Here is a 24384-nt window from a genome sequence, read left to right on the forward strand (position 1 = left end):
CCCACCCACACACACACAGCTGCCCACCTCTTCTTCAGCGCTTTGTCTCCAAAGAAGTGGCGGAAGATGAAGTCCTCAAAGTCATCCACCTCGTCATCGTCCCCTGTCTGTCTCACAGCCACCTCTTCCAGGCTGTCCTCCAAGGCATCCACGAAGTCCCGGAAGCGGAGGCGGTCGTGGCGGAAGACCCCATCCTCACCAAAGTAAGCAGGTGAGAGGGGGAGCTCCTCGGTCAGCTGCCTGGCCCAGGGGAGCCGGGCCAGGTACGTCCTCAGCAGAGAGGCCAGCTCCTGTTGCCGCACTGGGGCCAGCTCCATGCCGAAGAAGGCCAGGCCCTCCTGCCGGGCACACTCGTGCACGCCCGAACAGCCCTGGGGTGCTCGGTACTTGTGCCTGGACAGCTCTGCCCACAGCGGCAGGGGGTCATGCCTGTCTTTAGCCCCTTCCTTCCACTGAGGGTGCTTCTGCCTTTCTCCAAAGGAGTGGGGGCTTCCGCTTTTCCTGGGGGCATCCTTGGGGCCCTGTCGCTTACTGTCCTTCTTGCTGCCCCCTTCCTCCACCCTGGGCTTGCCTTCCTTCCACCTCCCCGCCGGCTCCCTGTCCTCCTCACCCCCCCAGCTCTTCTTCCTTTCCCGGCCAGACTCCTCCTTTTTATGCTTCCAGTGCTCAGCCTTCCGGTCCCCCTGCCCATCCCGCCACTTTTCCTTGCCGCTCCGCTCTCTGGAACTCTGAGAGTGGGGCTCCGGGTGCCAGGCCTCTGAGGCATTGGCAGGGACCCCAGGGTGCTGGCCCCAGTTCTCCAGGCCCTGCAGCTTCTGGGCCAGCCTGTGGCCCAGCTCAGCTAGGCCAGCACGGGCTAGGTCCCCTCGGCCTGCGCCCCTCAAGCTGTGCTCCAGGTCCTGCCGCACAGACCCCAGCAGCCGCCGCTGTCTCTCCAGCTCTTGCCGTAATGCCTGGGCCTCAGTCTCGAGCCGTTCCTTTTGCTCCAGGAAGCCAGGGCCTGGCTTCTGCTCACTGGGGCCTTGCCCCTTGCTGACCTTGCCACCCTGCGGACCTCGGCCCCAGTTGAGGCACACCCCGTCTGTGTTCCGGACACAGTCAGCCTCCAGCCCCTGGAGCCGGGCCCGCAGCTGCTGCAGCTCAGATTCCAGGGCCCGCTGGGAGGCCTCGCGCTGCTGCAGGGCCCCCCGGAGCTGGGCGTTCTCCTCCTCTAGCCCTTTGGGCTGGTGCATCAGGCTCTGAAGCTCTTCCTTCTGGGCCTGGAATGGAGGTAGGGATGGAGGGCACCACAGAAGGGTCCTTTCAGGATGGGCCCCTGTGCCTTCTAGCCCAATTCCATTCCGGTATAGTGAGCAGGGGCCCCAAGCCTCTTTTATGGCCTGGGACACTCAGAGGACTTGGTTCTCATCCTCCTCCCCATCTGCAACCTGCACCAGACCCAAACGTCCCCAAATTCCATCACAGGCCTCGGCTTCCATGTCCTTACATAAACACACACTTCTGCGATTCACCTAAGGATAGCCAGTATGTGGCACTCATTGCCTTGTTTCCACCTCCCGTGCCCCGAACAGACATTATCAATCGATCACAGCACTTCTTTCCCATTGAGCCTTGGCTTGGTCTTCCAATCCTTCCCCACACAATGCTCTATGCAGACCATACCAATCAATCAGAGGTGGCATGCCACATGAAACCGGTATGCCAGCCCTGGCCTGAACCCTTAGCCTGAGGGATATGAGCAGGGAACTAGGAAGATGACCTGACTACAGTGGGAGAGGCAGAGGGTCGAAGTGTGTGGGTAAACGCAGGAAACTTCTCAGGGAGGACACCAGGACAGACACCGGCCTAGCCCACCCCCTCCCGCTCGTGCCCACCTGCAGCTGGGCCTGCAGCAGCCGGATGTCCTGGTTCTCCTTGGCCAGCTTGTCCAGCAGAAGGGCCATGTCCTGTAGGCTGGGGACACCGTCAGGGGGCTCTGAGGCCTGCAGCTGCTGCCGTAGCCCATCCTAAGGGCAAAGGAGCCAGTTACCCCACGCTGCCCTGCAGCCCAGGGCCTCCCCCACCAGCCCACAGGCTGAAGGACATGCTCGCACGTACCTGCCCGTCCCCCACAGCACCCAGCATCTCGGTGCCCACCCCAGCATCTGGAAAGACCTGCAGTTCCACTTCCTCCATGGTCCCTGTAGGAAAGTGACGTCCTGAAACTGGCCCCGAGGCACACAGAGCCCACTCCTCCACCCCCTCACGCGCACGCACAATTACCCTCCTGCCCTGGGCCCACCCATGGCTGAGAGGTCTAGCCAGGTTAGGAGCCACGGGTTACCCTGAACAGCTGACAAGGTGTAACTGAGCAATAAATGCACAACCCCAGCCTCCTGACTTCTGACCCAGAGAGCCGGCCCCATCAGCCTCCCTCAGGCAGGAACCAGCCAGGGCCCTCCCCACTCACTGCTCTCAGTCTCTGACAGGCCCCCTGAGGATGGAGACAGAGCAGCATGGCGAGGCCATGGGAGGAGGGGTGGAGTGAGGTAAAGGGCAGAAGGGCAGCGGTTCAAACCCCAGCGGGGAGGCAACACTCACCAGAGAAGAGGAGAACCCCCAGGCCCAGCAGAACCAGGGCCCCGAGGAGGCACATGTTGAGGGAGATGCCCAGCTCCCCGCCCAGCCCCTCGCCTCCGGCCTGGTGCTCCACACCCATGGGACCGGCAGGCTGAGGGGTGCTGGGCTCCCGGCCCCGCCGTCTCCTCAGACCCTCCACGTCCACGTCAGTGTCGTCCCCGCTGCTGGTACAGTGGGCCTCCTCCGTGATCCAAGCTGGAGGAAGGGGCGGGGACATGGCAGTGAGGCCACCGGAGGGATGGGACACAGGGAGAGAAGGGACAGGGAGGCCCTCAGCCCTGACCGCACAGAGGGGCACCTGGAGACCCTGCCCCTATCTGCCTGGGCATCGATGCCAGCCCTGCCACCCTGACTCCTTTCAACCTGCAAACCACAAGGGCAGCTTTCATCCTAAAAGCACCCTCCTGCCTCCGTGTGCCTCACATCACGCGCCTGCTTTCTGTCCACCTTCCTACTCCGGCCTAACTCAGGCCCTCCCTGGCTCCGCCCAGGCCTAAAGGTGGCAGTCTCCTGGCACCACGCGTGTCCCTGCTCCCCTCGCTGCGCAGTCACCCACCACCTCACCCACACCGCGGACGGCCCCCTGGAGCAGAGCAGGCCCTCATCGGGAGCGCCTGACCTGTCCTCCGTAAAGCTCCAAGCCGGGACGTCTGCCTGCCCACGGGTTGCTCCTACCTGGGTGTCCCGGGGGACCGAGCACTCAACACACTGCCCTCCAAACTGGTTCTCTTCCGGTGTTCCCCCAGTTCAGGGAAAGGCACACTGCTGCCATGGAGCCAACCCATGTCCTCGCCTCACACCCACACAGCTCGACACTCGAACGTCTCGACATCACACGCCTTGATTCGCCTTAGTCAGGTCTTCAGGGCTCTGCCTGACCACGGCCGTTGCCTCCTAAAGGGCCCCAGGCCCCGGCCTCTCCCTCCATCCTGTCACCCGTCAACACGGCCGGATTCATACGCTCCTCTGCAACAAGCCTTGGATGCGGCCTCCTTAGCACAGGACAGGTGGCCCCAGCCCTTTGCCGATGCTGTAGCCTCAGCCTAGAACGTTCTCTTTCTCCTTCCCTACCTACCAAAAGCCGACTCTTTGCTCCAGGCTCCATTTACGTGTCACCTCGAGTGTGAAGCTTGCCCCAACTGTCCCTGCCCCTCCTTTCCCCTCAGCCTGTCCCCTGACCGGACCACCCTCCCCTCTTGTGGACCACCTTCCTTACACCTCATTTTGCACCCCTCATGGTCTGACGCTTATATAGGTGTTGACCCATCGCCCTCCCGCCTCCCCAGGGCGCAGAGCTAACACACGGAGGGACTCAGGGGAGGAGAGCTGACTCCAGAGGCCCCATGGCAGAGAGGAAAGAGTCAACCAGACCTGGGCCCTGCCACTTACCAGCTGTGTGACCTTGGCCAAGTCACTTAACCTCTCTGAGCCTCAGAGTCCTCGGGGTGGTGTTGAGGATTCCCTGATATGATTTAAGGAGGCGCCTAAGTTCTAGGGCCTGGACCAGAGCTGTGCTCAGGCGTGACAGCTAATCCCACTCGCCTACCTTCTGGAAGGATAGTGCCAAAGGGAGACAAGGAGGACTCTCACCTGCTTTGGAGGATGAGGGCAGGCTCTGGTGGGCGCCCTGATCCTCCAGGTCCTGGGCGTCTGGTCCCAGGTCTGCCACCACGAGGGTCTCCTCCAACTCTCCCTGGGCCTCTGGGTCTCTTGGGCCAGGGGACTCCATAGCAAGACCATCACCTTCCAGGACGCCCTGATACAGACATAGCCGTGAGCAGCTCCTGGCCCTCCCCACGTCTTCCCCTTCCCCAGGTGAAGGTGCTCACCTTGGCCTCAGTCTCTTCCAGCACAATGGGACCAGGCTTGGAGCTTTCACTCTGGAAGAGGGTCTCTGTGGTGAGAGGAAAGGGCCAGAAAAGCACTGCTGCCCCCACCTGAACGCCCTGCACAGCCGTGGGGCTCCTGCAGGCCCTACCAGGTTGAAAGGGGCAGGGAGACGCCAGGATGGAATGAGGGGAGGTCTTAAACTGAGGTTAACATGGGAAATAAGACTAACCAACCTCCCTCTCCCTGAGGAAACCGGGAACCCCCAGAACATGGAGGATAGATGGCTGCACCCCTCCCTCAGCAAAGCCCTGTTACCTTCTCCATCCAAAGTCCCAGCTAATGCTCCACCATCTGCTTTGGAGGGGCTCTGAGGGGCCTGGGGAGCTCTCTCAGGTTCTGGGTCCATCCTGGGTTCTGGGCCCAGGGTCTCCACAGACAGGCTCTGGGGGGAGGGGTACAAACAGGATGTGTCCAGAGGAAGGACAACAGGACAAAACCAGGAGCACAGGGTGCTCTGCCGGGGTCCCTGGGACCAGCCGCACTGCTCGGGGAGTCTAACCCATATGTCACAAAAATATAACAGTTCAGCAGTGAGCTGATCCAAGGGGGGGACGGAGGGGGGGGGTCTTGGCTGGCACTGCAGCATCTTAGCTTGACGTCACGTTTGGCCCTCTCCCAACCTCACTTCCTCTCGGAGGAACTTTCAGAGGCCAAGATTCTGTTCAACAAAGAGGCACCAGTGGACCAAGGCCCTGGACCGCCGGACAAACCTGGGTCTCGTGCCTTCCAAGAGCATCAGCACACGCGACCCTGCCTCCCCACAAGTGACCAACCCAGTTGTTGGTTGGAAGGTGGGAGGATAGCAAGAGAACCAAGTCCCCTGGGTACGGAAGGATTGCAGCACGTTCCCCACAGCCTTCCCTGCAGCTGCTCTCACAACGGGCCACCCACTTCACTTAGGCCTTCCGAGCTCTCCCGGCCTTCCCCACCCCCTACGCCGGCTTCCCCAGGAGCTGCTCGCAGAAGCCCAGGCCACCACAGCCTGTGCCCCACGGTGCTCTGGGCTGGCCGCTCAGGCTCAGCCCCTTCTCCCTCCGGGCAGGCCCACCGCCCGCTCAGCCCATCCATGGTTCCCAGCCACCCCTCCAAGAATAACTCCTGACCTCAGCATGTTTCTTTGCAATTTTCAAATCGCTTTTTTCTCATGGTCGCCTCTACAAGGCAACGGTCATAAACCCCCTTTTGCAGGGGAGGACATGGAGGTGACATGCCCAGCTGTCAGCAAAGGCACCCCGGGGCTCTGGCTGAGAGCAGGGTGTCTGTCCTTCTCTGCCACAAGCCACCTAAACTCCGCACCTCCCCTCCCGGCAGTTGGAACACCCCAAGCCACTGGGGCTTGGCTCCCTTGACAAACTGTCTCCAGCCACCCAGTCCCCCAACCTGCCGGCTCCTCTGCCTTTCAGTGGCTTTGGGAGCACAGGGGTCCCCTTGGTTCCTGCCCCACCAACTACTACCTGGACAGCAGGATCTTCAAACACTTTCTCCCAGGCCTCATAGTGGCTTCACTCTGTGCCCAGGGCAATGAGTGTCCTGCCCACCCCCCAACCATCCCCCGACTCAAAGCCCTTCAGGGACTTCCCTGAGCCAGGCAGGCCCTTCAGGCCTCTTCCAGACGTTCCCGGGCTCTGCCCCCAACCTCACCCCAACACTGTCTGACCCACATCGCCACCTCATCCAACAGCCCCCTGTTGGTCTCCCCGAGAAAGGCTTTCCCATTGTTGCCCCAGAACCTGTGCTCACGCTGATCTCCCCACCAAAACTTCTTCCCAGCTTCTCACAGCTTATCCCAGCCATACCCTTCTTCCCGGGCACGGTCCAAGGCCCAACACCTGATTTCCTTCCCTTGCCACTAGACGCCTCTCACAGGTGGCAGGACGTGATGCAGGTGACCATCAGGATGCAGGAAGGGGACAGACCCAGAAAGCATCCCAGCCCTGCAAGAATCCCACCTCCGTGTGGTTCCCAGGCCTGCGTTTCCTACCTCAGAGCCGGCAAGTACCCAGCTATTGTCCGAGTCTGGGCAGGAGGCCATTGTTGCTGAGATCCCGGAGGCGCTGTGGCTGCCACCTGCAGAGAAAAGCTCTCTTCAGGACCCCAGCTCCCTTCAGGGGAGGCAGGGTGCAGAGGGCGGCCTTGGCTGGGTTCCAAGGTTTAAGGGCTGGGCAGCAGCTTCCATCCAGAGCCAGCCTGGTTCCAGTCCGTCTGACCCTAACACCTCAACTCTGCTGGGCAGCATTTGCCTTGCAAATTAGAACCTGCTGACAGCCACAGAGAAGTATGCCTCTCCCAGGGGCCAACAGGGCCTTGGGAAACTGAACTGACCTTGAAAGGTCGATGAAGCAGAGACTGGGAAGGCTTCGGGGAAGAACGGGCCAACTCCCTCATGCAATGGTCAGGGCAGATGAAGGCCAGAAAGGTGGCCGATCTGACTGGCAAAGATGAACAGCGAACAAGAAGAGTGAGGAAAACAGCCCAGCCCTCCCTTCACTGCCCCCCAGGTTTCCCCACAATCACTACCTCCTCCCCCAGAGCTAAAGAGAAGACTCCAGGACCACCTTCAGCCCCAGGTCTCTCACCCACCATGTCCTTTGTCTGTTCTAGTTCAGGGGTTCTCAACATTGGAGTCACCTAAGGTCCTGCTTTGACTGGTGTCAGGCTCAGGCTCAGGCACGGGTCATTTTTAAAACCTCCCAGGTGACTCCCACGTGCAGCCAAGGTTGAGACCACCAGCACAGCTTAGGTCCATCAACTGTCACTCTCACCCTCCATTCTAAATTCTGTTCCCTTCTTAGTCATCCCGAGTTTCGTCTTAGGGAACTTGGAGGTAACTGGGAGAAGGGCTTTACAGCAACTCTCACGTACAAAGACGGTACAGTTTGCAAAGCTTGGACAAAAGTCAGGGCTGAGGTCCCGCCCCTGCTGACCTGCTCTGGATGACCTGACAGGGTAGGGGTCCCTCCAGTTCCAAAGCCTGACACAAAACAGGGTAAGAAGACAGGGACCTACGCCTTCCTTCAAGGCTCAGACTGTCCCCTGGGGGGGGGGCAGCTCACGAGCTGCCCCCCTGACTCTCAGACAGCGATGCTTCAGAGGAGGGGAAATAATTTCTTACTGAGCGGCTAGAAGGGTGACAAGTGGGAGAGGACTCCATAAGGAAACGCTGGGAGAGGGAAGTGAGGCTGCGAGAGACGGATGGCAGTGCTCCCTGGGAAGCCACATGCTATGTCCCTTCCGTGTGAATGGGTGTACGGCCTGCACACGGCCCTAATAACCTCCTGTGGCCCTGCAAGGTCCACGCCCGGGACATATGAAGGACTCTCACGGTGTCTTCCCCTATGCTCATGGCTTCCAGACGCACACACCCATCCCACAAGGACACAGGAGAATGGCTGTAGTGACTCCCCACACCAAGTCCAACAGGACACCCTGACCAGCATCCACAGAGCCATCGCTGTGCGGCCAGCTGCTCTCAGGCCCCTCCCCCGCTGTTCTGTCATCATCACCCCATCCCCAGTTACTGCGTGTGACTGTTAACAGGTGGTAGCAGGAAGGAAGTGGCAGCAGCTTGAGCTGAAGTCCCTGTTTATCCCTGGCTGTGTACAGCCTGCTCAGGTCCTTCAGAACCAGGCACCATGGCAACCAGGGTGATGTAAGACCCACTTGTCTCCATGGAAACCCGTAAGGGTATTTGGGTCAACCAGAGGAACACTTCTGAGACCCAAACAGGGGACAGTCTGGAACCCCTGCACTCAGGGTTCTAAATCCTGGGACCTCTCTCTTGGTTGGGTTCACTCAAGATTCCCAAACCCCCATCCCCCCGCAATCCTGCCAACATCTCACTGCCTTATTAGGATGTTCCTTCTGCTGTCTAATCTCCACCCTGCCCCGCTGTGTTTTCAGATCTTTCTTCTCATCCACCCCTTGGAAGAAAACCTACCTCCACTCCCTCCCCCACTCCCTCCCCCCTCTGTTTTCATTCAGGCAGGATTCAACAAAAACACCCTTTAAGGATTGTCAGAGGCTTCTGCTATTTCTAAAAGACAGCTAAAGGGGGAGCTCTCCCACTCTGTACAGAGCTGGGAAGTCTGGTCTAGCTCATTTCAGCCCCTCTAAGAGTTGTTCCCCCAAACCTCTCTAAAGCAAAGGACCTAGGGCCACAAGTGCCAGCCTGGGGCCGCCCATGGTCCCCCTTCCCCCAGCCCAGCAGTGACAGCAGCTCTGTTGATGCCCGGCGAGCCCAGCCCTTCGATTTCCGCCCTTCCTCTCCCGTCACCCTCCGTCCCACAGCAGGATCTGCGGGCCTCCTCCCCGCTGGGGCATTACCTGACCCAGCTCTTGCTTCAGTCTTCAGCTCAACTTGTGGCTGCCTCCCCTAGTTCCCAGCCCCCCGAAAGGAGCGGAGCCATGTGATCAGGAACTGACCAATGGGAAGTCAACCTCCCTGTGGGGGCGGAAACTTCTGGCCAATGAGAGCTGGCGTTGAGAGCCCGGGGCGGGGAAGGGGGACCTGTTAAGCCCTTAAACCTGGACTTACGTCCCAGTGGGAGACTGGGGTTCCAGCAGACTGAATTCTGGGTGACTTTTCCTTTCGCAGTGTCTAGTTTCTAGAGGGAAGACCCCAAACGGAAAGGCAAAGGGTGACTTCTCCCGAGACACAGGGACACAGGCCAGATTGGTCCCAGGATAGACAGGGACAGCTGCAGGCTGGGGGAGGGGAGAGCGGCAAATCGTGGGGTGGAAATAGCCCTCCTGCCATCCTGCCCACCCTGCTCCAGTGCTATCGTTTAAGGATGCCACTGCTACTTCCCTCAAAGCGAAGGGGTCTGAAATGTACCTCCAAATGACCTGTGCTGGACCAGGGGCAGCCCCTTCCCCACCCTTGGGAGCTACACTTGACCCCTAATCCAAACAACTGAGGGTTGGGGGGGGGGCGCTAAACTCAGAACCACTAACTTGGCACTTGTCTCCCCCATGTCTTGGAGCCAAAGCTCCCTCTTGGCTCCAGGCCCAGCTCAGGAATGTGCTCAGAAAAGAAACTTTCTCACAGGCATGACATGGAAGGGTGGGGCCCACAGGCCTCCCTGGGCCCAGGCTCAGCAGCCTGTACCACGGTCAGCTCAAGGGCCGGTCTCTCTGCCATTCCCACCAACAGCGGGGACAGGGGACAGTGGCTCACTCCAGCCTTTGCGCACACGAACAGCAAGGAGTCCTTGTCTGGATTTTCAAGTCATTTTATTAATCCAACCGTACAAAAGAGCCCCCCCACACACATCTCTGCCACCCCCACTTTCTTCCAAAAAGTAGTGGCGTGCGGGACTGAGCAGACCTCCCCCAGGAGCCACTTTACAAAATGCCCAGGTGGGGGAGACGTCTCAAAAACAGCAACAGATGAAAGGGGTAAACAGAACCACCAACACAACACAAAGTAGAGCAGTGGGGGGCTGCCTGCTCTGTTTTAGAGTGGGGGGGACACCAGAAGAGAGAAGCCCAGAGCCCCTGCGCTCCCTTCTCTCACAGCCCAAGGCTGCTGGCTCTGCCTGGGCTGGCAGGTGAATTTTGCCGTCGACCAGGGTCCAGGGGACCACACCCCAGGCCGGCCTTCCCCACCCCATTGAGGAATGTGTGCACCAGCTGTAACGGGGAGCAGCTGTGAGGGGCTCCTGATCAACCTCCAGGCCCATCTCTGGCAGGCAGTGCTTTAAAAATAAAATACAAACCAATAAAGCCCAGGGCAGGACTCTGGCTGAGAGAACTGCTAGCTCACAAGGCCCGAGAAGGTAAAAAGAACAGCAGGGACAGAGAACTGCAAGAAACACCCACGGCTGGGGCTGCATTTCAGTACCTCGGCCATGAGGGTCCCGCCGCTTCCCCCACCCACAGGCTGTGACAGGGATCCTTGTTTCGGGAGAAGAAATGAGGTATAAGGGCTCTGCACCCTTTCAAGCTTTCCTTCACTCAAGCCAGGGAGGCGGGGCAGTAAGGGCGCCAGGAGTTAAAGACCAGCGCAGAGAATAATGTGCAACAGACGGCGGGGGGCGCAACAGAGTCCAGGCTTCCAGGACTGTCCAAACTTCAAATACTCTGGTCTGTCAGACCATATGTCCCTATTTTTGGCAAAAATATGGTCATGAGAAGAAAAGCAAGAGAGAGACTGAGACAGGACCAGTAACTTTGGTATGAGGGAGATATGTCCCGACAGCATCTTACTTACTGTCTGGAAGCCCCAAATCACCAAGAAACGGCCACGGCCAAGAACTCGCCTGCTTCTTCAAGCTATTTGGTTCTCTGAGGGGGGAGTTGAGCAGGTCTTGGAGGAGGCAAGGGGAGGGTAGGAAAAGGGGGACACCCCCTTTTACTCCCTAAAGCTGTCTCCCAAAGCCCATGGAAGGGCTACGGCAGGGATGGGAAGAGACCCCAACTCCTCTGGCCAGAAACCTTTAACACTTGACTCCAAAAGCTAAGGCTGGAGCTGTGGGGCTCGACAGGAGTGTTAGGCACAGGTTTTGGGGGCATCCATCATCTGCACAGGGGACACCCCTGCCCTCCAGACCTTTCTCCAGCCTCTTTTCTCTTGCAGCCAAACCCTGGGCCTCCAGAGACAGCCACCAAAAAATGGCTCTGCTTGGCAGGGCTTTGGTTTCCTGGATCTCTCCAGATCTCCACATGAAGGTTCCCAGAAAAATGAGCGATGCGGGCTCTTCTGCCTGCCCACCTCAGTTCCTCTTATGCCCCCAGGAGCCACTGTGTTTCTGCTCCAGGGGGATCGGAAGCCAGTGGAAACAAGGACCAAGAGCCAGACAGGGAGACAATCACCCTGGAAGAGCAGGGAGGAACGTATGGGCTTCCCTGGGCCACCTGGCCGGCGTCACCCATCGTTGGCAGCCACCAGCTGCCCCATGCCCTCGCGGATGTACACAGACTGGATCTCCTTGGTCTTGAGGCAGAGGTCGCAGGCCCAGACGGCAGAGGCCTCGGTGGTCAGCAGCCCGTAGGCGTTCTCTGTCATGCCCGTGCACTCGCGGTGGAACCACTTCTGGCAGGAGGCCTCGCACAGAATGGCGTCCTGGTCATCGTTCACCTCGCTGCGACAGGCACCGCATGGATACACCAGGCCTGGAGGCGGCTGGGGCCCTGAGCCACCCCCTGGCTTCCCAGGGGGTGCCAGGCTGTTGGCATCTGGAGTGCCCCCACCCCGCCCACTGCTGTTCGGGGGGAAACTGGGTTGATTCCCATTAACAGCAGCAGCCGGGGAGCCTGAGTGGGGCTCCTGGGGGAAAGCAGTGGGAGCTGGTGGATTCAAGGGCTTTCCCCCATCCTCACCGCCAGGGCCAGGAAAACCAGGGTCCGGACCAGGGAAGGGGCTCGTGTTGGGGGGCAGGCTGGGGAGCCCCTGGCCAGGTCTCTGGAGAGGAGAGGGGCCAAAGGGCGCTCCTGGCTGGGCAAAGCGTTGGGGGAGAGATGGGGGACCCAGATCCCCTCTGGGAGGTTGTCCCATGGTAGGTGAGATCATGGGGCCAAACCCCCCCACCGGGCCTGGCATCATCTGCCCACCAGGAGGGCTAAAGTTTTGACCCAGAGGCTGGTTGAAGGGTTGGCCAGGAAAGTTCATGTTGCCTGGCGGTGGGTAGCCCGGGCCCTGGGGGGGCATGTTGAAAGCAGGGCCCATAGGGTTGGGAGGGAAAGGGGGAGGCTGTCGACGAAGAGGCTGGGGACCCCCTCCGCCCCCAGTGCCGTAGCCTGGGGGCACCTGGCCTGCCATGCCCCCCTGTACACGGAAGCCTCCAAAAGGGACAGGGCTGCCAAGGAATGGAGGGGCTGTGCCCCCCACCTTAGGGGCTCCGAAGTCATCCTCAAAAGGGTTGGAGGCAACCAGGTGGTCCACCATGGGAGTCGGGGGTGGCGCAAACTCCGTCAGATGTGAGTACGCAGGGCCCTGGTGGAGGACAGTGAGGAAGAGGGCGTCAAGGAGGAAGGCGCACAGCTAGGCCACCAGAGCAGCAGGAACACAGTACACTCTGGAGGCTGGTTACAGCCAGCTCAGGTCTGAACTCAAGAGGGACCTTAGAACGCAACAGAGAAGCAGAGGGTGGAGCACAGAGCTATGCGGGAACCCCAGCTCAGACGCTGCATAACCCCAAGATCCTGGCGCAGGGGTTTCACTTGAAGCCTCAGGGTCCTCATCTGTAAAGGTGACAATACCATCTCCCCAAACCGCTAAAGCACTCGGGCACAATCCCTAGCACCCGGGAAAGGTTAAGTGGTAGGTGTTAGTTCATCGTTATGAGGGGACCAGAACAGGAAAACTGGGAGAGGAAGATTCTAATCCTGACTGATAAGATCCTTGTTCCAATCGTCTCATTCACCACCACCAATTAGTTATGAGGTTGAAGGAAAGGGCCAGAAACAGAGCAGCGGGGACAGCGGCCTCTCTCCCTGCACCTGACCAAGACACAAACATATCGGGGTGACAGAGTGGATGCTCCTGCCCACCCACCACCATTCCTTCACCTGAGTATTCGACTTCCTTCGCTTCTTTTCTGGGCTCTTCATTTGCAAACCTGGAAGAGCAGCAAAAGGCAGACACGCGTTTCCCTGAGGTTTCCCCAACCTCCTTCCTTCCCAGCCCTGCTCCTGAGGAACGCTTTTAACTTCAATATCCGCTTGCTTATTTACTTTAACAAATACTAACAAAGGTATAATATGGAAAATAAATCGTATCGCCACACTCTTCAGCGGCCTCTTCCTTTAAATGAGAGACATCCCATCTCTTGACACCCTCGGACTCCCAAGTGGCTTCTGAATCCCACGTGCACCCCAAACTCTAAGGTCCTCAATCTATGACACCTGCCCCCAATCCCTGCAGAGGTTCACCCACCCATCCTCTTCGGGCCCCTCGGCCTGAGGGACCCCGCTCCCCCCACCCGCCCAGCCTCCCTCCGAGGTCCTCAAGTCCTCGGTCTCTCCAGCCCCCGCCTTCTCGGCGCTCTCACCGGCCTTTCCCTGCTTCCTCCCGGTGCTGGGCGGCGCAGGGGGCGGTGCGGGGCCGCCACCTCCCTCCAGCTTGTCCGGTGGGGGCGGCGCCGAGGCGGCCATGGAGTGGGGGGACCCGGGTCAGCGGCGGCGGGGGACGGACGCGCCCTCGGGTCGCATCATCGCCGGGAAAGGGAGTCGGGGGGCAGCACAGGCCCCCGCGCTGCGGCCACCCCGAGGGCGGCGATGGACAGGCGCCGAGTCCGAGTGCCAAACGCGCGCTCGCCCCAGCCTCACCGCCCGCCCGCGGCCGCAGCCACCGGAACCGGAACTCGGCTCAGCCGCCACCACGGAGCCGGCGGGGGAGGGCGGGGACTGGCCGAGACACTCCCAGAGCCCCACGACGGAGGGTGGGCCGTACCACTGCACGACCTGGGAGGGGGCCGTGTCCTGCGGGGCAGCGGCGCGGGCCCGCTCCTCCGGGCGGGCGGCGGCAGGCTGCCTCCGGGCCGGACCGTACCATCCCGGGCCGAGGGGCGTGCGTGCGCGCCCTGGAGGCCGGGCCACCCCGAGGCTGGCATCGCGGGGCCGCTCGCGATCGGGGTCCCCTCTGCCGACGCGAGCCTCGCCCCCAGACGGCGGTCCCGCAGGCGCCGCTGGGCCACCCCCCCCCCCCCCCCCCCCGTGGTCGCGAGCTGTCGCCGGCTCGAGCCCGGCCCGAGCGAGGCCGGCTGGGTCCCGCCGCGGAGGGCCCACGGTGAACAATAGGCAGCGACAAGAACTAAGAGGCCGAGGTAGAAGAAATACGGACTTTTAATCTTTTTTCCCTTTGGTATAAGTAAGACCCGTGAGAACACCCAAACAACAAAAATGAGGCGGCGAGGACGGTCAACGGTCCCTTCGCCAGCAGGCCTAGGGGATGGCGGGGCCAGCTTCTCCGCGGCGGCGGGCCGGCTGTGGAAGGTATGCAGTCACTGCGGGGTTTTAAGCTTCCCAGACACACTTCCGCCTCCCGGCCTCGCGTCGTCGGTGTTTCTGGTCCTCGTTCACAATCGACTTCTCTGCCTTGGGTCTGTCTTAGAAAACATAACGCTGCCGGCCCCAACTGCCTCACAGGCTGGGGTGAGAAAAATGCCAATAGTCGTAAAAGGGCTTTGAAAAGTCAAAAGAGGCGAAGTATAAATGTAATCAGTTACCATCATTTTGTGCTCAATAAGCCATGGAAAACAAATTACGAAAACTCTACAGCCCTAAAATAGATGCATATAAAATAAAAAATAAATGCACTTCCAAATCTACAGATGGTATGTGGAGATTGTCTACTGCTTTAGTCTCAGTGCCCCGTTCCAGCCTCCACAGAATCCACCCGGGAGCGCTAACAGTCCGGAGACCCAGATTCAGTCATGCCCCCCGCACCCCAGCGGGGGCAGGCAGGGCGCAGGACGCGGGAGGAAGGGCTTCACTTTGGCTGTAGAATATAACATGCATGTGACATGGGAGGGGAGGGGTGTAGAAATGTATATACAGACCCCTGGGGTCAGGGGCCCCCGGCCAGGAGGCACTAAGAAGGGGTTCATCTCCCCCCTGGCCGGGAGGGGGGCTCTGAGGCAACCTCTGGGTGGCATATGCCCAGAGAGAGGGGACAGCTGCCACCCCTGCCCCTGTTCTCCCAACCTAAACTGGAGGAGGTGCTGCTGAGCAACGAGAGGGCAGGGTCCCAGAAGCCAAGGGGCCAACACCCCCGTCCTTGACCTCAAGGGCCCAGAACTCTTTGCATAAAATATCTTCAGACCCAGGAGATGGTCAAAGGCACGACGTTTAAACACTGGGAGGGAGGGTTGTCGAGAGGGGCCTGGGGTCCCCTGAGCCCAGGGTAGACCGAAGGTGTGATTTATTCTCCCTTCCCTGGGTGACCGACTCCTGTCACCACAGGACATTTTCTATTACGAGGCACACGGCCCAGGCCTCGAGCACCCACCTTCTCGGGGAAGGGGGTATCAGGTTGGCACAGGAAAGGCCCTGGGAAGGGGCCGCTCTACGTTAACACTTTGGTGAGGTTTGGGGAGAAGCAGGATTCTCCCCCAGGCTCCTGACTCAAACCCTCTCCCTCAGCTGGATGCTGACGGAGCCCAGTGTCCACACTCCCCCAGCCGCTACACAGGCCAGGCCCACAGCACGCTCCTAAGTGAGGTCCTGACAGTCAGGAAATAGTGGAAGGATTGAAGGACATCTTCTGGAAAGCACCTGGGACGGGTCACAGTTTCCGCTCCACGGGTTGCTGTAGACACAGTTCGCTGCCTGCAGAGATGATGGGCAAGTGATTGTCCATGTGGTAGCTGATGAGGTGACTGACGCTCTCAAAGCGGTGATCCTTTGTCCGAACCTGGGCAGTGGGAAGGGAACGGGGTCGATTCAGGTGAAGAGCTAAATAACACCTCAGCCCCCAAGGCCGAGGAAGCTGAAGGGTCAAGAGCGTTGAGGAAGGAGGAAAAGATGGCAGAGGTGGGAGGGCTGTCAGTCCTGGTCCCTGAGGCGTCTCTAGAAAGAGCTGGAGGCTGCCACGGGAACGTGCAGGCCAGTGACTGGGAAAAGGCAGAGGGGACGTCAGGAGCTGTGAAGCCGAGGGCAGCTACTCCTCCCGACCTGGAGGAAGGTAGCAAGTCTCAGGGGAGGGTACACAGTACAAAATGGATGTGGAAAGGAGGCTGAGGCTTCTGGGGAAGAGAGAGCCGAGTTATGAGGGGCACTGGGCCGAGCCCTGAGTCTGCAGGAGTGGGGAGCCCCTGGCTCCTCTAACAAGAGGAGAGACTTGGGGTGTCTAGCCTGTAGCCATCTGACGTTGAGTATCACAGCCTCTCCACAATGGTTTCCTCATTTGTCAAAAGGGGGGCTCAGGTGAGATGCCTCTTCTGAGCATAACGTTTGGGGATTTAAGGGCTGGCCAGGACTGGTGGGAACACAGCTCAGGCTCAGGGACGTGAGAAGGGAGGGAACCCTAAGCCATTTAACGGGGGATGCCACGCACCTTAAGATGTAGAGGTGCCCAGCCGTGAAAGTAGAGAGCAGTGAGGGGTCAGGCTGCGCGGGAGGGCACCGCGCTTCCCCTTGTGCCTCCCCCCACTCTGCTGCCACTCACCACGCCCTCAGGGTCCACCAGCAGCAGGTGCTTGGGCTGCCCACTCTGCAGGCCCGTGAGCACGTACTGGCCAGGCGTGGTGGTGCTTTCCCGCACCAGGAAGTCCCCGTTGAGCTGCAGCAGCGCCTCGGCCTCCCGGCGGCTCAGCTTGCCGTGGAACCAGGGCTCCCCCCGGAGCTGCTCGGCCATGGCCACCGAATGGGGAGGGGGAGGCACCCGAAGGGCATCTTCGAAGGGCTCTGGGGGTACGGAGACAGGGCTAGGACAGGCGGATGGCACAACATGTGCCCAGGACCCAGAACCTCCAGGGCGGGGAGACCGGGAAGGAAAGAGCAGACAGGCCAGAGGAGGGGAGGAACCAAGGGTGAAGACCGATGCAGGAGCGAGAGGAGCACTCACTCATGTCAAAGAGGTCTCGGGGCGCACTCCCATTGACGGCAGGGTTGGGGGGCCCAGCCCCACCCCCTGCTTGCCGGGCCTTGTCCAAGTTCTGGACATTGACATAGGAGGGGTCATCGAAGAGCTCTCTGCCTGCTGAGAAAAGGGAGGCTTTCCAGTGACCCCAGCCCTGCCTCCTGCACCCCTGGCTCTGTCCCTCTCAGCCCCCTCCCTACCTGGGCAGGACGGAGGTGGCATCTGCTTGCGGACTTCTGGGTCTCCCCCAACAGGCTGCCCCACAGGCTGAAGGGAGAAAAGTAGCATGAGACCAGAGGCCCTCTCCAGCCCCTCCTACCCCGGACCCAGCCCACCTCTATCCAAGCAACTTACCAGCGTAGCTCCCAGGTGGCTGGGGGTCTGGGCACTGGGCGGAGTGGGTCGAGCAGCCCCCGCGGGGGCGCCTTCCCGAAGCCTCATGTCTACCACCCCCCCAAGAGGGGGTTCCTTGCCCGGGAAGTCATTGTAGTACTGATGGTCAGGTGGTTCTTCCTCTTCCTCATCCCAAGCTGAGCCATCAAAGCCAGCCATCCTGCGAGGGACAGGGGGTGAGGCGTGTGGGTGGGAGGACAGACGGAGGGCAACGGAACAGTGGTTGGCGTGTACTGGGGTTTCCTGCGGGACAGGCCAGAGGCCGGGGCTGTTACACACGTAACAGCTTCATCCTCCTGGCAACCCTGCGAGGTAGGTGTTATTTCCTTCCCCAGTGTTACAGATCAGGAGAATGACCGTCAGAGATGGAAAGACTGGCCCGAGGTCTCACAGGGGAAGGTGGTGCAGCTGAGATGTAAATTCAGGTGTGATTGTGAAGTCCTTGCCCTTGACCATGACGCTGTGTGTGTGTGGGCGGGGAGGCGGTCCAGAACACCGTAACCTCCTCTGAATACTCAATGTCTCCGGCCCGAGGAAAGGTGGGGTCTCAGGAAAGAGCCATCATCCCCCACTCAAACTCTAGATGGCTCCTACGGGCAGGAAAACAAAGACCTGAGGATGGAGAAACGAGCAAGAAAGAGGGACCGGCCGGACACGAGGCAGCTGGGAATGAAAAGCAGCTCTGGCCAGGGCTGGGCTACCGTCGGCAAACAGGGAAGAGCTGGCCCTACAGCAGGCAGGGCTGCCAGTGACTTTCCCGATGGCCACAGGAAACGTAAGAATCGCAGGAAGTGGGGAGCAGGGGCACACAGGTTACTTCCTTCCCTGGACCATTCTGAGCCCAAGCGTGGGAACAGCAGACCTACTTTCCCAGTTCCGGTCTGGGGTCCAAGCCTGCTCCCCGCTCACCTGTCATGGGGGGCGACCAGCTTGGGCGGGTTCCTGAGGTACTGTTTGAAGCGCAACTCGAAGGCCTGGCCGATGGTGCTGATGACGTCCTGAGCGAGCCCTTCGGGACACTCCAGGATGTGGCAGGCTGGGGGCACAGCAGAGGCTGCTGGTGGGCTCTGAGGCTGGGTTGCTGGGAGGAGGCGCAGACAGAGGCCCCCCCATCCTCCTCAGCAGGAGCCCCCGCTCAGCTCCAGGCCCCACAGCCGCCCCACCACACCTCACCTCTCTGATTCACCGGGTCTTTGGCCACGTAGGCAACGTACTCGGCTGTGTCCTGGGGAGGGCAGTCAGAAGAGGCCAGTTAGCTAAACCTGGCAGCCCCACCTCGCTCACGCCTCACCGCTCAATCCCAGGGCTTTCCAGATATGGCCCCCATCCTAGCATGCCCGTTCCGGGGGCCAGTCTTCCCAACCCTCCCCTTACTCTTTTCCCGCTATTTTTGCTCTGCTCCCCAACTCACCGGGTCCCCGCCGGACGCAAACGAGATAGACTGCATGTGGTGATTGGCGATGATCTGAGGGTCAGGGCAGGGGACAGAGAAGGAAGGGAATGACCTGTGTCAGGCAGCCTTAGGCTCACCCGAGCGCCTCCCACCCGGCCCAATCCCCACAGTCCCCGTCTCATCCTTTTAAAGGCTTCTTACCCCACATCCTCCTAATCTCCTTCCCTACTGTTCTGCTGCACCCAAGCCCTTTCCTAGATGCTCGCTCTCACAGTCAGGTCTCCACTTAACCCCCCACCAATGTTTCTGGTCTCCCTGCCCAGCCCACCAACCTGTTTGCAGTCTGCGGCCATGAGGTTGAGGCTGCTGGTGGAAACGGTGAGAGTGATTGGCATCCCAGCAAATTTCAGGTTACTCCTCCCCAGAATGGAACTGAGCGGGCGGCTACAGGGCTAAGGAAGGGCCCAAGGGTCTCAGAAGCTGGGGGCTCCCAACACCCCAAAACCCCCCACTCCTGCCTTTCGGCCTTCTCCCCACACTGGCCTTTGCCCAGCCCCTCCACATCTCCCATCGACCCCAGGTACCTTTCTCCTTCTCGTTGCCCCCTTAGCACCTGGCACAGCCTCACACACCAGACTGATGGCCTCCCTGGGGAAAGAGGGGTACTCAGACCCAGAGCCTGCCTCCCACTCGGCTGGGGCTGCCACAGGGCTGGGGGAGGGGGAGGCCAGTCCAGACTCCAGGGGCACTCCAGGCTCTTTGTCGTGGTGGATTGAATTAAGGGCCTTTAATATTTGATGACACTGAGAGGCCGCTTCCTGGCTGATTGGGTTAGGGCCTCAATGGGCTGGCCCCACCCCCCTCCAGCTACCAAATGTCCCATTCCCTTCCCAAAGGCAGCAGCAACCTTCCATCTACCCCCATTTTCTACTCAACCTCCAGCTGCCGGCTGCCTCGGCCACCCCCCCCCCCCAACTCCCAAGCCTGGATGAGTAGGAAGGATCCCGGCCAGAGCTGCCTCTTTTCATTCAGACTTAGGCTCGCTCCCTTAACTTTCTCGCGGTCCCCTTTACCACCCACAGATAAGCCGTCACTAGCACCACCACCAAGCGGCCCACCCCGGGCTCCCCCGCGCCCCCCACTGACCTGGTGACCTGGGTGCGGGTGTTGAAGTCTAGGGCGCGCATCGACTGCAGGACCTCCACACAGCCCATGTACTGAGGGGAAGCGGGGAGTCAGCTGCCGCCCCCACCCCCGCCCAAAGGGTCCAGGCACTTTTCTCTACGTGCCCCTGAGGACAGTAGAGATGAGGTTCTACCACAGCCCACAACACACAGGACCGTGCGGAATGAGGGGAGAGGGGCAGGGCGAGCTGGGAGGCCATGATGCATCTGGGAAGAGAATTTGGAGTGGAGTGACAGGCGCTGGGGGGGATGAAGTGACATCTCTAGACACAGGGAGGAGACTGGAGGGAACAATCAAGAGTCACTCATTCCAACACTTACTAAGGGCGCCCCATGGGCTGGGCATGTGCTAAGCATGGGGGGGGGGCGAGTCACAAGAAGGAAGGGGGCGCCCAGGGAGAGCTGGGAGGGAAGGGGCTGCAGAACTGGAGGAGCCAGGCAGGTTGGGGAAACAGGGCCCCGACACCAAGGGAGTCGCTGGGGAAGCGCAGGGGGCTCCCACAAAGCTAGAGCCGGCGGAGGAACTGGAGGGGCCTGGGAAGGAGTGGGGGATGCTCACTCACCCGAACCAAGTAGGAAACCCCGGGTCCCATGACTTTGTCGTTGGGGTGCAGCCAGCCCCGCGTGGGCTTATTGACAAAGCTCCCGTGGCGGGTCCACTCCTCGCCCCCCAGCTGGCCCCCTTCCACCCGAGTCCTGCGCCCGCCGCCTCCACTCAGCTTGTTCATGTCCTGGAGAAGGGGCAGGGGACCTGGGTCTGGCACGGCCGCCCCTCCGATCCCCTCGCCATCCTCGGCCACCCTGCCTGGCTCCCCCTTCGGCCCCGAGCGCCCCCCAGCCGGGCTGGCCAGCTTCAGGTTGCTCATCCGGGGGAAGAAGGAGCACAGGGTGGTGGGACTATCGTCCCCGGGCAGAGGGGGCAGGATGGGCCCCAGGGACGAGGCTGATGGGGAAGGCAGCTCCTCCGGTGGGGTGGCCCCTGAGGCCCCCTCCTCCAGCGATGACAGAGACTCATTCCGAAGTGGGTTGTACTTGGGCTTGGGGGGCAGGCGGTCCATGGCTGGCGTGAGAGGGAGGCTGCTGCCCAGCCCGGCCCCCCTGCCGGTCAGCGCAAGGGGGCCGGGCAGGGGCATCCCCAGGCCCTGGGCACGATCGGCCCGCTATGGCCCAGGGCTCTCAGGGGTCCTGGGGAAGGAGAGGGACCAGTGGCTCCGGATTCTCCACCTCCTCCAGCTCAGACCCAGACCGTTTCCAGCCCCATCCCCGCCCAGCGTGGAGCGTCTCCTCGGGCTGAGGGAAGAATGGGCTGGACCTGGAGCTGCCTGGCTCCTCCCCGGGGGCGGGGAGCCAAGGCGAGAGACCAATCCTGAGGGCAGTGCTGACTCACAGGCTCCAGGGATGAGCCCCCCCCTCCACCTCCCCCATACAAACAACTAGTAATCTGGGGAGGAGTAAAGTGGGGGTGGGCGGAGAGGACGGAGGAGTGAGAAGGAAAGGCGGGGGATAAGAGTAGGTCTGGATCAATCCAAACCGGACATGGGCAGACCGAAGGGAGCAGGAAGCTGTGGGAGGGTGGTGGGGAGTGAGGGAGGAAACAGAGGCAGCTGGGGGTGGGAAAGGGAGGGGACCCCTGGGCTCAGCATTTCCCTTCCTGTCCTGCTTGAACACTCAGAAGTCCCCCGTCTCCAGCCCAGGCCGCCCCCGACCACTACCCTACAGTGGGGTGGCGGCCCCAGGGAGCCTGAGCCATTAGCATCATCTGCTACAACAGTTGTGGACCGGAGCTCAAGAGATGGGGAAAGAAGGAAGTGGTCCCAGGGGGTGCAGAGGGGCCAAGAGGAAGGGCACAGCTGGGGAGGTAAAGGGAATCAAGTCCACCCTGGGTGGTGCAGCAGGGCAAAGGGCTGGAGCGGAGGGCAGGCTGCTGGAGCCTTGTTCTCTGTGCGTGGCACCTATCAGGCCAAGGAGCGCCGGCCACCGCCAAGCACTCTCTGGCAACCCCGTCCCCGTTAGCAAAGCCAGCTGTCCAAGGGTAGAAGGGGGAGCAGGACGCTGACACGAAGGTCAGCTCCCTGCACCTGCCAGGTATGCCATCCCCTCCTTTTGCGGTGGTGACAGAGGAGGGTCTATATGTCCATCAGGGAGCACAGTGTCCCTCACGCCATGGGCAAAGCTTGGCTGGAGGAGGTGGGAGAGTGAAACAGCTCTCTAAGAGAAGTGAGGGCTACAGATGACGAAGGGAGAAGGGGGCAGAAGCTAAATCTGTGCTAAATGCTAGAGAAAGAGGTGCCAGAAGATGGACTGAGGCTGGACACAGGGCACCGGCCCCAAACCCATTCCTTCCACCCAAGCTTCCTGCCACAACTCTGCTTGAGGGGGCCATAGAGGAAGTTGGAAAGTGACCAGAAAAGAAGATACCTGTATCCCCATCCCCCCGCCCCCCCCCCTTGCAGGCTCACCTATCCTTAAATCACTTCAGAAGATAAAAAGATGCAAATAATCGTATGATTATAGTGATTAACAATACTAGCACTTAAAATGTGTTAGATACTGTCGCTAAGCTCTTTCACCTCCCCTTAGTCCTCATCAGAGGAGAGCTCTGTCGTTCCACCGCTCCTGAAAAGAAATTCTAACACTCCATTTCTTAAAGCTCAGCGCTCTGGCATAGATAGAAGCATGAGGAAAAGGATTCGGCCATAACCTCACACCCGCCCCCGGCACACGCAAACACACACCAGGATGTCTTCATCTTTAGAGACGGGAGTTCCGTAGGAGCCCGCAGGGCCCAGAGGCAGGGAATGACCAACAGGTGTGGGCATTTGGAAGAAAAGAAAGAGGAAGTAGAGCTCTTTAAATCTGCATAGGAATGAGATTGCCTATTGGAAGCCTGGGTGATTGGGTGTGGAGGAGAAGCTGCCTGTGCCTTCTCAGCCCAGCAGGGAGGAGACAAGAGCGGCGGGAAGCAGCAGGAAATGGCGAAAGCCTCAGGAATGTTTCCAGAAGGGAAGGCTGGGCAAGCAGGACCAGAGGAATGCCCAGACAAGAACGCTGGTTAGGGGAAGGGGAAGGGCCCGAAGTGGTGGGGGCTCAGCAGCCCCTTAAAAAAAAAAACCAAAAAAACCCAAACAGCAAAAAGGTCACTGTCCCCTACAGCCACTCCAAGACACCCTATTCTGGTGGTAGGAAACTTTCGCTCCTGTCACACAACAAATAAATGGCCCTACCCAAATCCCGTGCGTGGTACAGGTATAAAACGTAACAGCTGTTTCTGGGATGGGTCAGTTCTGGGAAGGGAAACTCAGGGAATGGGGCTAGGAATCTATGAGCAAGCGTCTCTCCCACCCTCGTGCCAAACCCCAAGTCCAGCCCCCTTCAAGAAGGTCCACCCTTGGAAGGGGCTGCTCCTAATCTCACTCGGAGCCAGAGATGGGAACTTTGACTTCCCACCCGACGGAGCATGCCAGCTCAGGGAAACTGGGCCTAAGGCCCCAGAGAAAAAAACGCCAGGCAAACGCAAGCAAGTGGAGTTTCTGACAAAGCTTCTGAAGTGAAGCCCTGGGTCCCACAGGGATAAATCTCCCGAGGGGGCGTGGCCCCCGAGGACGCGAGCATCGTCCACTTCCAGGAGGCGAGGCTTCTGGACAATCAGACGTGGATTAAGGAACGGGCGGGGCTTCTAGAGGGGCGGAGCCCCTTGGGAGGCGTGGCTTCACGAATTCGAATACTGTAGTTATTTGAGGGGCAGGGCTTTGCCCTTTTGGGAGATAGGCTTTTAGATAGACGGGAGTTAGCGGAGAGTCGTCGCGCTGAGGCGGAGTTTCGGAGAACTGGAAGGGCTAACGTGGGGTTTCTCGTAGTGGGCTTGGAAGCATGTCTGGGGGTGGGACTTCCAGGAAAGCTGGGTGACAGGGTGGGGTCAGGGACAATAAACAGAAGTACAAGTCGGGGTTCAGGGAGCCCCTTAAGTTGGGAGGTGGGACTTCCGGGGAGGGGGTCTCAGGGGGCGGGACTTATAAATGAAGACCGGAAGTAGGGTCCCGGGAGAGGGGTTCCGGGGTGGAAGAGTGGGTCACCTAAGGAGAAAAAAAAGTCCCAACTCACCAGGACCTCATGGAGTCGCTGCACCGCACCGCGGGCTGATTTGGTTGTGGATCACGCCACTGCCTCCTTAGGTCGCTGCTCCAACTTTCTCCCCGGGCCCGGCCTCCCTGGAGAAACTTTATTGTACTCACTTCCGGCCTCACTAACCCCTGACCCTCTACCTCACAGTCCCTCCTTCACCCGGCCCACTTTCCCGAATCAGCCAATGGCAGTGCGAGAACGCGCACAGAGCACTGCTAGCCAATAAGAGGCCAATTTTTTACCTAAGCTCGTTCTTGGGAAAT

The 24384-nt window shown here is 60.2% G+C and overlaps 4 protein-coding genes across 10 annotated transcripts in view; 1 reads left to right on the forward strand and 3 right to left on the reverse strand.

The window, feature by feature from the left end:
- Positions 1-8916, reverse strand: part of PBXIP1 (PBX homeobox interacting protein 1) — a 10097-nt gene extending 1181 nt beyond the window's left edge. Inside the window, exons 1-10 of one of the 3 annotated variants that reach the window (XM_019662635.1) lie at positions 8833-8909; positions 6832-6934; positions 6491-6576; positions 4765-4891; positions 4449-4513; positions 4210-4375; positions 2581-2814; positions 2098-2180; positions 1875-2006; positions 28-1259 (exon numbers count right to left, since the gene is read on the reverse strand). In XM_019662635.1, coding sequence (XP_019518180.1) covers positions 28-1259; positions 1875-2006; positions 2098-2180; positions 2581-2814; positions 4210-4375; positions 4449-4513; positions 4765-4891; positions 6491-6541 — 2090 coding nt within the window. In that variant the 5' untranslated portion in view covers positions 6542-6576; positions 6832-6934; positions 8833-8909. Of the gene's footprint in view, positions 1-27; positions 1260-1874; positions 2007-2097; positions 2181-2580; positions 2815-4209; positions 4376-4448; positions 4514-4764; positions 4892-6490; positions 6577-6831; positions 6939-8832 lie in introns of all 3 variants that reach the window. The other 2 variants (XM_019662632.1, XM_019662634.1) reach the window with 2 other exon arrangements.
- A 1046-nt stretch (positions 8917-9962) lies between these two features.
- PYGO2 (pygopus family PHD finger 2) lies at positions 9963-13806 on the reverse strand. Its single transcript, XM_019662598.1, has 3 exons — positions 13500-13806; positions 13018-13067; positions 9963-12442 (listed from the first exon to the last, which is right to left on the reverse strand). Exons 1-3 carry the CDS (start codon positions 13600-13602, stop codon positions 11375-11377), a joined length of 1221 nt encoding a protein of 406 aa, XP_019518143.1. The 5' UTR covers positions 13603-13806; the 3' UTR covers positions 9963-11374.
- PYGO2-AS1 (PYGO2 and SHC1 antisense RNA 1) lies at positions 13576-14777 on the forward strand. Its single transcript, XM_019662599.1, has one exon. It carries the CDS (start codon positions 13601-13603, stop codon positions 14294-14296), a length of 696 nt encoding a protein of 231 aa, XP_019518144.1. The 5' UTR covers positions 13576-13600; the 3' UTR covers positions 14297-14777.
- Positions 14275-24326, reverse strand: SHC1 (SHC adaptor protein 1). Of its 5 annotated transcripts, none has more exons than XM_019662597.1 (13): positions 24101-24326; positions 20563-20730; positions 19962-20032; positions 19400-19463; positions 19148-19267; positions 18834-18887; positions 18596-18647; positions 18332-18458; positions 17384-17582; positions 17230-17296; positions 17015-17146; positions 16616-16854; positions 14275-15862 (listed from the first exon to the last, which is right to left on the reverse strand). In XM_019662597.1, the coding sequence occupies exons 2-13, from the start codon at positions 20725-20727 to the stop codon at positions 15734-15736; spliced, it is 1419 nt and encodes a 472-aa protein (XP_019518142.1). In that variant the 5' UTR covers positions 20728-20730; positions 24101-24326; the 3' UTR covers positions 14275-15733. The 5 variants fall into 5 exon arrangements, with proteins under 5 accessions (XP_019518142.1, XP_019518141.1, XP_019518138.1 ...); XM_019662596.1 differs by having other exon boundaries at positions 17015-17149; XM_019662593.1 differs by having other exon boundaries at positions 17015-17149; positions 20563-21184; positions 24101-24281.
- Between the last annotated feature and the right edge of the window lie 58 nt (positions 24327-24384).

Source organism: Hipposideros armiger, unplaced genomic scaffold, assembly GCF_001890085.2.
Source record: "Hipposideros armiger isolate ML-2016 unplaced genomic scaffold, ASM189008v1 scaffold_378, whole genome shotgun sequence".
Taxonomy (NCBI): domain Eukaryota; kingdom Metazoa; phylum Chordata; class Mammalia; order Chiroptera; family Hipposideridae; genus Hipposideros; species Hipposideros armiger.

Bases quoted from the DNA above. Each gene is read 5' to 3' on its own strand.
- PYGO2-AS1 (XM_019662599.1), top strand. From the start codon at position 13,601: ATGGAGTGGGGGGACCCGGGTCAGCGGCGGCGGGGGACGGACGCGCCC.
- PYGO2 (XM_019662598.1), bottom strand. From the start codon at position 13,602: ATGGCCGCCTCGGCGCCGCCCCCACCGGACAAGCTGGAGGGAGGTGGC. The intron at 13,068-13,499 runs GTGAGAGCGCCG...CTGCTCTTCCAG, and splicing joins GAGGAAGCAGGGAAAGGCCG to GTTTGCAAATGAAGAGCCCA. The intron at 12,443-13,017 runs GTGAAGGAATGG...GTCCTCCACCAG, and splicing joins GAAGGAAGTCGAATACTCAG to GGCCCTGCGTACTCACATCT.
- SHC1 (XM_019662593.1), bottom strand. From the start codon at position 21,132: ATGCCCCTGCCCGGCCCCCTTGCGCTGACCGGCAGGGGGGCCGGGCTG. The intron at 18,459-18,595 runs GTGAGGTGTGGT...CTGTGCCCCCAG, and splicing joins AGACCCGGTGAATCAGAGAG to CCTGCCACATCCTGGAGTGT. The intron at 15,863-16,615 runs GTGAGTGGCAGC...CCCACTGCCCAG, and splicing joins TGGTGGACCCTGAGGGCGTG to GTTCGGACAAAGGATCACCG.